General features: G+C 34.4%; 1 protein-coding gene across 1 annotated transcript; it reads right to left on the bottom strand.

Annotated features, from left to right (window-relative positions):
• Positions 1-11,139: 11,139 nt before the first annotated feature.
• On the bottom strand, positions 11,140-12,093 carry LOC134380675 (olfactory receptor-like protein OLF3). The gene has a single exon (XM_063100745.1). The coding sequence runs from the start codon at positions 12,091-12,093 to the stop codon at positions 11,140-11,142; it is 954 nt and encodes a 317-aa protein (XP_062956815.1).
• Positions 12,094-12,919: the final 826 nt, after the last annotated feature.

Raw genomic sequence — 12,919 nt, forward strand, 5'->3', positions numbered from 1 at the left:
GAGCCTGTGAGGACCAAACCCAAGTTACAGTCGATAAATACCAGAATGTCAGGGTAGCAGAATGCCTTATGAAATCACTTACACCAAATAGCCATGTAATATTAAATAATGACATTTCCTAGGTTATATACATATATCCCCTTCAAGGTGTTGGACCACAGTAGAACCCATTGATGTGGCTCAGATTCAAAGATGAAAGAAAACTCTGCTTCCTTAAGTGGGAAAGATTTTATTAAAATGCTTAGACATTTGAATTAAAAAGATTTACTGTGAAAACTCACTCTTTACTTTTAGATCCAATTCCTAACCATGGAGTTTGTTCACTACTTTGTTGGATACAAGTTTTTTTCTCCTTAAGAATCCATAGTGAAGTACCCTAGCGGTTATAAACTTTTTAAAAAATTTACTCTTCTACCTCTGATTCTCTGACTGTGAAACATGATGTGTAATTTTTGTCCTTTAATAATTATAAATGTTTGGTTTCAACTTAGAAAGTAGCAAACAAATTTTAAGTGGCAAAAATGTCAAAATTACGTACTTTTAAAATTTTTATATTTTTTACAATTACATCTTAGAGTCAGTGAAGTAAAAAATGAGGATCTGGCTGATCAAGCTCAGTTCTGAAAAATCTTCACATGGTTGTCTCTCATCTGGGTGAGAGAATGGGAGAAAAGAATCCCCAGTGTTATTTTCTTCCCTCAGCAGAAGAGTGGCAGAGTATGGGTTAACAGCAGGAAAGGACTGAAAAGAAACAAATCAATGTCAATGATGCATTAACTATCATCTTCCCTAATAGATGACAAGAGCTCAAATACCTTCCATAAGCATTAGCCTATTAACTAAGAAATAATGGTAATCTAGTTGCACATTCCCACTGATTCTATTTGTATCTGTCCTGAATAGCAATAATTACAGTATGATAAAGAAAATTAACTGGAATTAAGTCATTGAAATAACTGTAGATTATCTCTTTCTCTTAACTCTTTTTACTTTTATCCCCATTTCAAATATTTGACTGTTTACCCCCCTTGGAAAACTTTGTCTTTTCTCCTCTTTGTACTGTTCTCCCTCTACTGTAGTTCACATGACCAGAGGTAATAGTCTAGTCTGCTCAATTCTGACCCTGAAATTTCGAATTCTGATGATATACTATTCAGAAAGCTCGAGGGCTCTAGTACTCAGAAATGCTCTTCAGAATGCTGAGTGATTTTGTGCTTGCACCTTATCCAAATCATAAGTGATTTACAAAAATCTTATGAATTGAACAAACCCTACTCTCAATTTCACACACTCTCTGCCCCTTAATTACTGTGCTGTCCTAATCAGCACAGTTATCTGCTTGCCATCCGAGCTTAGGTAGTTCCATTGAATATTTGATAAGAATCATACTTTGTATTAAGTATGTTCATGGCAAAAAGGGCAGCTAACTGCAGGTAAATAGGGTGCCTGTGACACTTGGATGAGCCAGCTGAAAAAAAGTTGGTGGGCTTTCACATATGATAATCCTTCCTTTATCTGTAAACAAACTAAGCTTGATAAACCATTCCTACCCCAAGAGATAATTTATGTAATTTACAAGTGGAGGTAATAAAAGTACTAAGTGATCTTTAATTCTTAAGAATTTTCTCTACCAATTAAAAAGATTAGCTAGTCACTCTGTAATATTTCTATCAAAGAAAGAGGAAATCTACCTTTTTTAACCCTAATGAAAAAGTCAAAATATGACAGCGTCACTGGCAGACCTCACAGGTACGAAAGAGAGAAAGTTAACTCAAAGAGTAAAATCAGTGCCTGAGACCTGTCAATAAAACTTGTCCACAAATGGATAATATTTTATAAACAACTTCTGGGGAATAAATGGGGGTAGTCTCCAGTTCTGCTATTTCCAAGGAATTTTACCAGCAAAAGGAGGAAAATAATAGTGCAGTGGATATACGATGATTCCTTAATGTATGTTAGGTGTCAAATTAGGAAACCTTGTTGAAAAATCTGACTGATGTTAATCTCTCGGAGTTTTGAGGCTTTCACTTCTTAAAAAAAATGTTTCACTTCTTAAAAAAAAATGTAAGTTAAGGGCTTTATGAAGAAAATGTAGAAATCTGTGATCCTCGGCCAACAATTCCCCCCCCGCCGAGGCCCAGGAATGTATTGATTAGAGATAAAATAGAAATAAACATGGTTAGCATATCGTATTTCTGTATAATTTTCATGTTTTTTTTAAAGTGACTCTTCCTGGGAGTGAATGAAATGATTTGCCATTAAACTTGCATTTCCCTGCTCATTCACTGCTCATTACCTAGTTTTTGATGTCCAAAGGGAGCATATATTTAAGTCTTTTCTAATTCATTGGAGGGAGGGAAGAAGAGAGGATAATAGAATAAAAATGTAATACTAATAGTAAAAAGAATGATTGAAAAAAAATGCTAAAAAGTAAAATAATACAAAAATATTTAAAAGGTTTTTGAAAATTTGGTATGCAAATCAAAGTTAAAAACAGATTTTCAAAATAAGGTGGCAATGTAGTAACTGACAATAGTGAAGGTAAAGAACATTCCTGTACCACCTTTTCTTACTGCAACTGTGATTCAAGCTTCCTATAAGTCACACATCATAAGTGTTTTCAGAACACAAAGCCACATGGAAGGCTTGAGTTTTCCCCAATATGCTAATTAGCTAAGTTGCTGTCCCTACCCCAGCCCTTCATTATACGTACCTGCGCTGCTTGCAACAACAGAAAGTTTAAAGCTGGTGACTTAGATAAAGTTACCCTCTGACCAGCATCACGTAAGAATGAGCCGTTGAGCACAAACCTGTCCCCTGGTCCGTATTTCCAGGAGTCTGCTGTGGAGCACAGGAACCAGAACCTTCTCCTCCGTTTGGCTACCCAAAATGTGTTTTCTTAGAACCAACTGCTAAAATGGGACTTTCATCTCTCCAGTAACCAAATTCAGTCCAATTGTCACATGAGGCCTCAGAGTCTAGGAAGAGGATGTGTGCTAAAGGAACCCTGGTTTCATGGCTCACTGCAGAGAACAGGAGTATGTACATGTGCACGTCCAGGACAAGAGGCCATCTCTGCCCCAGGAAGAGGGGGGCTGGGCAAGATGTGGGATCTGAAAAAAGTAACCTTCTTTGCCCTCAGAAATAAAAATCTCTACAGGCCAATTATGCTGTTTTTGTCAGGATTCTGTTACTTTTTCTTCGATTTTTTCTCCTTCATTTTTTTCCTTCATTCAGGAATATCTGCATGGCCATTACCTCACCTTAAACTCTCATCTACATTTAAGAGAATGTGCAAATGATAACTTAGGTTTTTTTCTAAAAAAAAAAAAAAAAAAAAAAAAAAAAAACGTGAGAAGGGATTCCCAAATCCCAGTTCCCCGGGACACATTCTTCTAAGTCTTTGTTGAAGTTTCATGTTGGGGAAGATGTAACGTGTCCATTACTTTCTGTCCACGCCCTTGTGATTTAGAATAATTGACTTAAAGTTTCCAATTATTTTTGAACCAGCTATGGGACCTTTGAGCAATATCTCATTTAACACAACACTTAAGTTATACAAGTTGTACATGATTTATGATTGAATATTCTCTTCCCAACTGATGCAACTGTTTTACAAGACTTTTCCCTACTCTGTTTCACAATTAAAAGACTCTTTTTAACTGGGTGCTATCAAATTATGTAAACATTTTTGTTTCTAGAAGTCCACCCTCATATTCTTGCAAATACTACAGAAATATACTACCTACTTAAAGCACTTGAATTTATATATTCATTCTATTGATAGGCATCAGGTTGTTTCTAGTTTGTGGCTATTAAAAACATTACTGCTATGAACATTCCTACACACACACACACACACACACACACACACACACACCCATTTTCACTTCCTAGTAGCGTAATTGCTGCATCACAGGTTAAGTGCATGTCAAACATTGGGTAACATTAATAGTTTGCCAAAACAGTTGGACCAATTAAATTTCTACCAACTATGTATAAGGATTTCTTTTGCTCCAACCTTTCTCTATTGTTGGTATTGTCAGTCTTTTTTGTTTTAGCCATTCTGATGGGCATATGGTAGCATCTCATGTGATTATATTTTACATTTTCTTGATGACTAACAGTTTGAGCATATTTTCAAATACTTATTGGATGTTTGGATATTATATTTTCTGAAATGTGTATTCCGTATTTTGTCCATATTTCTATTGGGTTATTTCTTGGTTTCAGTTTTTTGTATATTTTGGGTAGAAATATAAATTGGTACAGCCATTTTGAACAACCATATGAAGGTTTCTCAAAAAAATTAAGAATAGAACACCAAACAATTCAGCAATCCCACTTCTGGGTGTACATCCAAAGGAAATAAAATGAGTATCTCAAAGAGATATGTGCAACCCCATTTTCACTGCAGTATATTTACAATAGCCAACATATATATAATGGAATGTTATTCTGCCACAAAAAAAGAAGGAAATCCTACCATTTTCAACATGAATAAACCTGGAGGACATTTTGCTAAATGAAATAAACCAGGCACAGAAAGGCATATACTCTGTGATCTCACTTACATGTGGAATCTAAAAAAGTTGAACTCCCAAAGTCAAGGGTTCAGATCCCCTCACCAGCCAGCCACCAAAAAAAAAAAAAAAAGGAAAAAGTCAAACTCAGAGGAACAAAGTAGAACAGTGATTATCAGAGGCTGAGGGATAGGAGAAATAGAAAGATGTTGGTCAACGGATACTAACTTTCAGTTGTAAGATAAACAAGTTCTGAGCATCTAAGGTACGGTATAAGTGGTGATCTATGTTTTAATTAACTTGATTGTAAAATCATTACACAATGTTTACATATAACGAATCATCATGTTGTATGCCTTGAATATATACAATTTTTATTCATTATTAACTATGTACAAAAAAATAATACAAAGAAGAGATAGTCCCACCCTTGGAAAATACCATTTAATGTTATAAGTAAAAGTGAAAAGACAATTATTTCCTCCTTTAAGAAGAAAATTATTAATATTATAAAAGAAATGGAAAAACATTTACAAATTGTCCCAAAATATATGTGGAGAGAATGGAAGAATAAATAGTTCCTCTGAGCTCCTCTGTTCCAGTGTGGGACCAGATAATAAATACCCTAAGACGATGAAAAAGCCATAGCTATTACATCAAAACCATTTGTAAGGATTTTAGAAAGCCTTAAAATAGGATCAAGTATACTAAAAATGAGAAAATCTTCTAAATTTCAAAACCAGAAAAAAAAAAAAAAACATGTGCTAAGAAAAAAAATCTAATTTACCTTATCTTCTCTTTTAAGAGGAATGCTGATCTATTGACAGGATTTGACTTTAGCAATGTTTTTGATAGCCTTATTGTGGAGTTCTATCGAATATTAAAAGAACAAATATTTTCAGATTAGCACAAGACTTTCCAGAGAAAAGAAAAACGAGGGATCAAGTCTTAACTCATTGTATGAGGTTAACATGACCATCACATTAAAACTAAAAGAGGTCTACAGCCATACCACCCTGAACATGCCCAATCTCATCTAATCTCCGAAAATTAGATGAGGAAACCAAATGGAGTAACTGAAAGAAAGGAAAATTACATTTTAATCTGACTCCGGACCACACATGGAACCTCCAAAACAAAATAATAGCCAAGCAAACATCCATGTATAAAAATATCTAATGCATCATGACAAACTTGGTTCACTTCAAAATGGAAAGATCAGTTTAGTGTTAAAAAACAATTTATGTTATTCACCAACTTATTAAATTAAATGAAGAAAAAGTCACATAATCATATTAATAGATAAAAAAAAATAACTTAAATTTAACATACATTCATGATTCTTAAAAATAGATACTTTACTAATGTGATAAAATGCATATAGTGTAAACATTATACTTATTGCAGGTATTTTAAAAGTAGTTCCTGTTAACTAAGGAACAAAATAATATTGTTGGTTATACCCATCTCTATTTAGCATTATACTGGTAGTCCCAGCCAGTGTAAGAAGACAGGAGGAAAAATATAATAATATGAGGGTTGGAAAGAAAATAACAGTACTAAAATTTTATTTTTAGATTATGCAAATTTTTATATAAATAATTCAAAAAAACTACAGCTAAATTATTATAATTAATAAAATAATTAAGCATGGTTATTGGATTAAATAAATCAATATCAGAAATCAATTGTCAATTCTGCTTCTGTCTATGATGGAATAGCTGGGATAATATTTACTCTACTTATTTTAAACAACTAGAAAACTGAACAAAATATATAGAGCGATGGTTTTCAGACATTGAACATGAGGCAGGGCAAGACAGTAATTCCTGAAAGAAGGGGAAAAAATGAGGTGAGACATAAGTGCCCCTGCTCACTGCCTAGATTTTTCCAGGCCACAGCACAAAGAAAGAAAGCCCAAATTGAGCCCATGGGCATCATGAATTGAGAAGCCAGAGTTCACAGTTTGGGGAAGAGTCCCAAAGAGAAGAAAGCTGCAAAAAGATAGAACTTCCAGTATCTGAAGATAAATATCCTTAAATCTTTTGCTGACTACTGATCGTTGCATGAATGTGAGGAACCTTCTAAGGCCAAGGAAAGAACCACCAAAAAGCAGTAAACAGAATAATCTTCATTGCTAACACAGGGCCCAGAATAGTTCATGTTCTCACCAGCCAGGATGCAAAGACCTCAAATACGCAAGAAATTAAGTGGAGTTCTTAGAAAGCAATAACCTTAATAGTAATGCAAATTGTCTCTACACTTCAGCATGTTCCGTATACAACCTAACAACCCTTAAAAGTGAGCCTTAAAATATAAACTAATTCCATGTAGCTTAAGATTCCCAGAACAAAGTACAAAAATGTTTAAAGCAAACCAAAAATATCCAGCACTCAAAAATATAAAACTCACAATTCTATAATCCAACAAAAATTTTTCACACATGTAAAGAAGCAGAAGAGTTCTCAGGCCACAGCACAAAGAGAGGAAACCTCAACAAACCATAATAAGGAGAAAAATCAGTCAGTCCATAGAAACATATACAGAAATAACACAGAAGATACCATGAGAAGGCATGTATATTAAAATAGCCATTAAAAATAAACTTCACCTGTTCAAAACAATGGGGGAAAACCTAAATATGATGAGGAAAGAAACCAAAAATAGCTAATTCAAGCTACTAGGTCATAAACAAATACAAAATATAAAATTAAAAATGCTCTGCATGGAGTTAACAGCAGATTAGACACTTCAGAAAAAAAAAAGATTGGAGAATTTGCAGATATGGCAATAGAAACTATCCAAAAGGAAATAGAGATAAAACACTGGAAGAATTTTTAAAGTGCTTTAATAAGCTGTGAGAAATCAGAGACCCAGAAGGGAAAAGAAGAGATGGGGTGTGGGGGAGACATAACCAATAATTAAAAAGCATTAACTCCCAAATTTCAAATATAGTGAAAACTATAAACCTATACATCCAAGTAGCTCAACAAACCTCAAGCATAAAAAATTTTTATAGCATACCAATGAACTACATTATCAAAAAGCTGAAAATCAGTAACAGCAAGAAAATTATAAAAGCAGCCATAGAAAAAAAAGAGGCACTTTACATATAGAGAAACAAAGGTGATACTGGCAGAAAGTCTGAAAGAAAAAGTTTTCAGATTCACCTGGAATCCTATGCCCAGAGAATATGTATTTCAAAAATGAAGGAGAAATAGTGATGCATTAAGTTATGCAAATGCTGTAAGAATTCATAGCCAGCATACAAAAGCGTCATAAGGAAAAATTAAGAATATAAACGGAAGAAAATAATAAAGATAAGAGCACAAAGCAATGAAATAAAAAAACAGAAAAACAATAGATAAAATTGAGGAAATCAAAAGCCGATTCTTTAAAAGTATCAATAAAATTCATAAATGTCTATTTAATCTTATCAAGAAAGACGACAGATTATTAATATAAAAGATTGAAAGGAGTGACATCACTATAGCTCTTACAGACATCATAAGAATTTTTTAAAACCTTGTGAATACATTTCATGCCAATACATTTAACTACTTAGATGAAATGGAAACTTTTAAAAAGATGTCTCTATCAAAGTTCACACAAGAAATAGGTAATCTGAATAAGCCCTATATCTACAAAAGAAATTGAATTTGTATTTTAAACCTTCTCACAAAGAAAATAATAGACCAGGTGGATTCACTGGTGAATTACACAAACATCCCAGAAAAAAGTACTACAAATTTTACCAAAATGTTCCAGAAAATTAAAGCAGAATTAACTTTCTCTAACCCATTATTTAAGTATTACCCTGATACCAAACTCAGACAAAAAAAATAACAAAAAAGAAAAGAAAAGAAAAGAAAATTACTGATCAGAATCACTCATGAACATAAATGCAAGAATATATAGATATAAACTGAATTCAGCTACATAAAAATTAAATACATTATTTCCAAGTTGATTTTATCCCAGAATTGCAAACTTAGTGCAACATTCAATTGATCAGTACTGTTCAAAACTGTTGTGACATGAAAGACAAGGAAAGACTGGAACTGTTACACAGTAAAGGAGACTAAAGAGAAATAACAAGAAAATGCAATGCGGAGTTCCACAACAAAATGATGAGTATAACACCAAGGTCAAAGGTTTGGGTCCCCATATTGGCCTGCCACAAAAAAAAAAAGAAAGAAAGAAAAAGAAAAACATTAGTATGTGAAGTAATACACATGTTAATTAACTTGACTTAGCCATTCCATAATGGATATATATATATCAAAATATCATATTGTACACATTAAATATATACAATTTGTATTTATCAATTTTAAAAATGAATAAATAAAAATGAAATTAAAAAGAAAAAAGATTAGGTATATACTGGGAGAAAATATTTGCAAAACACATATCTAATAGAGAACTTTTATCTAAAATGTATAATCATTACAACTTCATAATAAGGAAAAAATAAAAATGGGCAAATATTCCAAAGAAAAAGTATTTATAGCAAATATGCAAATGAAAGATGCTTAACTAGTTATTGTGAAAGTGCAAGTAAAATCATGATGAGATGTCCCTAAATTTATTAGAATGGCTAAAATTAAAAGAACTGCCAATATCAATTGCTGATGACTATGCTGAGCAATTAAAACCTTTATGCACTACTGGTGGAAAGGCAAAAGGCAAAAGTATACAGCCACTTAAAATAATTTGGTAGTTTTTATGTTAAGTATAACTTACCCTATATTTCAGCAACCCCGCTCCTAGGTATTCACTTGAGTGAATAAAAATAAAAATAAAACATGTCCACAAAAAGACCCATACCCTAATGCTTATACCCTTATAGCAACTTAATTCGTAATTGTCACTATCTCTGTGATTATTATAGCCCTGTCCTTTTGTCTTTTATACAGTAAAGTAAGGAGAGTTGGAATTATAATTCCCACTCAAAATATGAGGAAACCAATGTCAGGAGAGAATTTGAAAGGCTACAAAGAATTTAGTTTGGTATTTTATTTTCTTTAAAATTACTGAGGTCTATTATAAGACTAAAAAAGGCTTTAAAGTACAAATTAAATGTAGACATCATTTGGCCCAACTTCCTACTGTCATTAGAAGACTAACAGTTGGGCTCACATAATGGCATGGTCTTTCTTCCAACCAGAAAAAGGCATTCCTTCCTTTAGAATAAAAAGTTTCATGTCAGGGCACATCTGTTACCAAGTAAATCATGAGCTTGACTTTATTACCTGACTTACTACCTCTGCTCTCTACATTAGTGTAATGCACAACCACACACTCCAGCTCCGAAGACTGTAAGATTGAAACAAGTCTACTTGATGAAGGTTTGATGGAACTTATCCACGTAACTACATTTGTGAGAATACTTTTAATACATATTCCATTTCTCTAATGTTTCTGAAATTCTTTCAGGCTATTTTATATTCCATCAACTTTTGGTAGGTTATATTTTAGCAGGAAATTGTCTATTTGGTTTAAGTTTCCAAATTTATTGACATAAATGTATTAATAGTTTTGCTGATTGTCTTTTGAATGTCTACTAAATTTGTAGTTATATGCTTTCTTATTCTGATATTTATTTGACCCTTTAAAGTAAAATTTATTGATACATATTTTACATACAGTAAAATTTACCATTTTAAGTGTATAGTTCTATGAGTTTTTACAAAGGTTTACAACCACCACAAATAGGGACAGAATAGTTTCAAAACTTACCTTGTGTTCCTTTCTGGTCAATGTTTACCTTCCACCCCTAACCTGCCCCTAACTCCAGGCAATCACTGATCTCATTTCTGTGCCTAAAGTTTTGCCTTTGCCAGCATGATAAATAAATGCAGTCATACTGAGCGTAGCTTGTGTGTGTATCTTCTTTCATTTGTAATATCATTGAGACATATATTTTGTTGTATATATCAGTAGTTTACTTTTTATTGCTGAGTAATGTTCCATTGTATAGATGTAGTATGATTTGCTTATATATTCACCAGTTGATGAATATTTAGGTTGTTTTTGGATTTTGTCATGAGAACAGTTAAAATTTACTGTCCTAGCAATTTTCAAGTACACAATACATTGTTACCTCAGAATAATGAATCACAAATTACTGAATGTGGTTATATTCACCACACATAATTGTGAGCAAATCTTCAAATGTGAAAATGTACTTAGTTCTTAATAGAAAAAACACCATAACCTTTTTCAAAGTATGGATAAATAAGAGCTGGTTGTCCATTGTGAGATCAACGAATAGGCCCATAATTAGAAACAGTGTAACAAACCAAAACAAGAAAATAATATTTATTGATTTTCTTCAATTACTATCAAGACACGGAAATGGAGATTAAATAAGTGTGGCAGGGTCTAATGTGGCAGTGCCTAACTCCATTGTTTGTGCTGCTGTGACATAAAAGTACCACCCCCATCACACCCCACCCGACACAACCACTCGGCCTCCTACAGATCATCACTGTGCTTGCTACATCATCTCCTTCCCGGTTGCCAGGGCAATGCAGTTTATGCCTGTTATACCTGAGCTGCGTGGAAAACACAGAGGCAAAGCTTTTTTTTCCTCAGTGGTGCTCATGAGTCATCAAGTTGCCAGTTTTGATGTTAACACAGAGAATTTCCCTAATAGTTTCTGCCAGGCCCCCTTCACCTCCTTATTCCTGAGACTGTAAATCATGGGGTTCAGCATGGGTGTGAAAATGGCATAGAAGAGAGAGATCAACTTCTCCTGAAGGACAGAGGGACCGGAGTGAGGCTGGATGTAAGTGAAAATGGCCATGCCATAGCACAGGGCAACCACTGCGAGGTGAGAGGCACAGGTGTGGAAGGCTTTCTTCCTTCCCTCTGTGGGCTGGATCTTTAGGATGGTGGAGATGATCCTGATGTAGGACAGAAGAACCAGGCAAAAGGGTGTCATCAGCAGGATGATGCTAGAGACCACGATGGCAACCTCATTGGAGGAGGTGTCCACACAGGCCAGCCTGACCACAGCTAGTATTTCACAGGATATGTGATCAATATACTTGTTTGTGCACAAGGGCAGGTGAAATGTGATGGCAGTGTGCATGAGAGAGTTGATGGAGCCGCTGACCCAGGATGTGATGGCCAACCTAGCACACAGCCCTCCGTGCATGATAACTGAGTACCGCAGGGGATTACACACAGCCACATAGCGGTCATAGGCCATCACCGCCAGTAGAACAAATTCAATCCCACCTAAAGCCAGTGAGAAAAATAACTGGGCTGCACAGCTCACAAATGAGATTACTTTGTGTTCTGCAAGAAAATGCACCAGCAGCTGAGGGACTATGCTTGTGGCATAAGAGACATCAACAAGGGAGAGGTTGGTGAGAAAGAAATACATGGGAGTGTGGAGTCGACTGTCCAGTCTGATCAGAAGAGCAATGAGAAGGTTTCCCAGCACTGTAAGTAGGTACATGCCCAAGAACAGAGCAAAGAGGAAGACTTGAGTGACCCAGTCACTGGATAGACCAAGGAGAATAAATTCACCCACCCATGTATGGTTATCTGGCTCCATTTAAAAATGTGAGGATTATTAATCTGCAGAGAATAAAAAAAATAAAATTAAAAAGGTGCTATTGAATAACCATAACAATAATGTCTAAGAAAACAAACTGTATGCAATCTGCCAGATCTAGCCTTGGTCTTTAGATCATTCAGATGGCCAAGATGACAGCATTGATCCCAATATGCATATAGCTACTGTGCTTCAGAGAGACAGGCCAGTGCCTTAATAAGAAGATGATGTCTTTTAGAGGTGTCAGCTAAAGCCTAGAGATAATGTAATTCTAAGAGTTCTACCTCTTTATCAACTTACCCTGACTCCAGGATAAGAAGATCATGTTAGTAGACCTTGATAGGTAAAATGGTAAACAGTAAAAAAAGATATGGTTGGAAATTTAAAAACTACCTCAGATATGTGAGCTAAACTCATCTTGATCAAATGCATAAATTGATAACAAACGGAAATATTGGGAAGAGGCAAGAATCTTGGGGAAATATGTAAAATCAGAGAATCTAGTTTTGAAACCAGATATTTTATTTAACAGCCTTGTGATTTTCGTTTAGTAATAAGCTTTCATATATAAAACAGATTAATATTAAGTAACTCACAAGTACATTCAAGCTCAAACGTAGATAGCTTATGGGGATGTGTACTGCTGTGGCTAGTACTACTATAGTACTATGGGTCTTGGTAGAAAGATGACCTCTGTCTTGGGCATATAAAGTAGCAAATGAGATTTCCTCCAACATCCTGCTTACAAAACCAAACATAAATAAACTGGTAGCAACCTTTAATAGATCTAAAGGCTTGAAGGCTTTAAGGAGCCTCTGATCTTTTG

This window comes from Cynocephalus volans, chromosome 6 (assembly GCF_027409185.1).
Source record: "Cynocephalus volans isolate mCynVol1 chromosome 6, mCynVol1.pri, whole genome shotgun sequence".
In the NCBI taxonomy this organism is placed as follows: domain Eukaryota; kingdom Metazoa; phylum Chordata; class Mammalia; order Dermoptera; family Cynocephalidae; genus Cynocephalus; species Cynocephalus volans.

What these genes read in the sequence shown, in the direction of transcription:
- LOC134380675 (XM_063100745.1), bottom strand. Translation starts at nt 12,093, where the DNA reads ATGGAGCCAGATAACCATACATGGGTGGGTGAATTTATTCTCCTTGGT.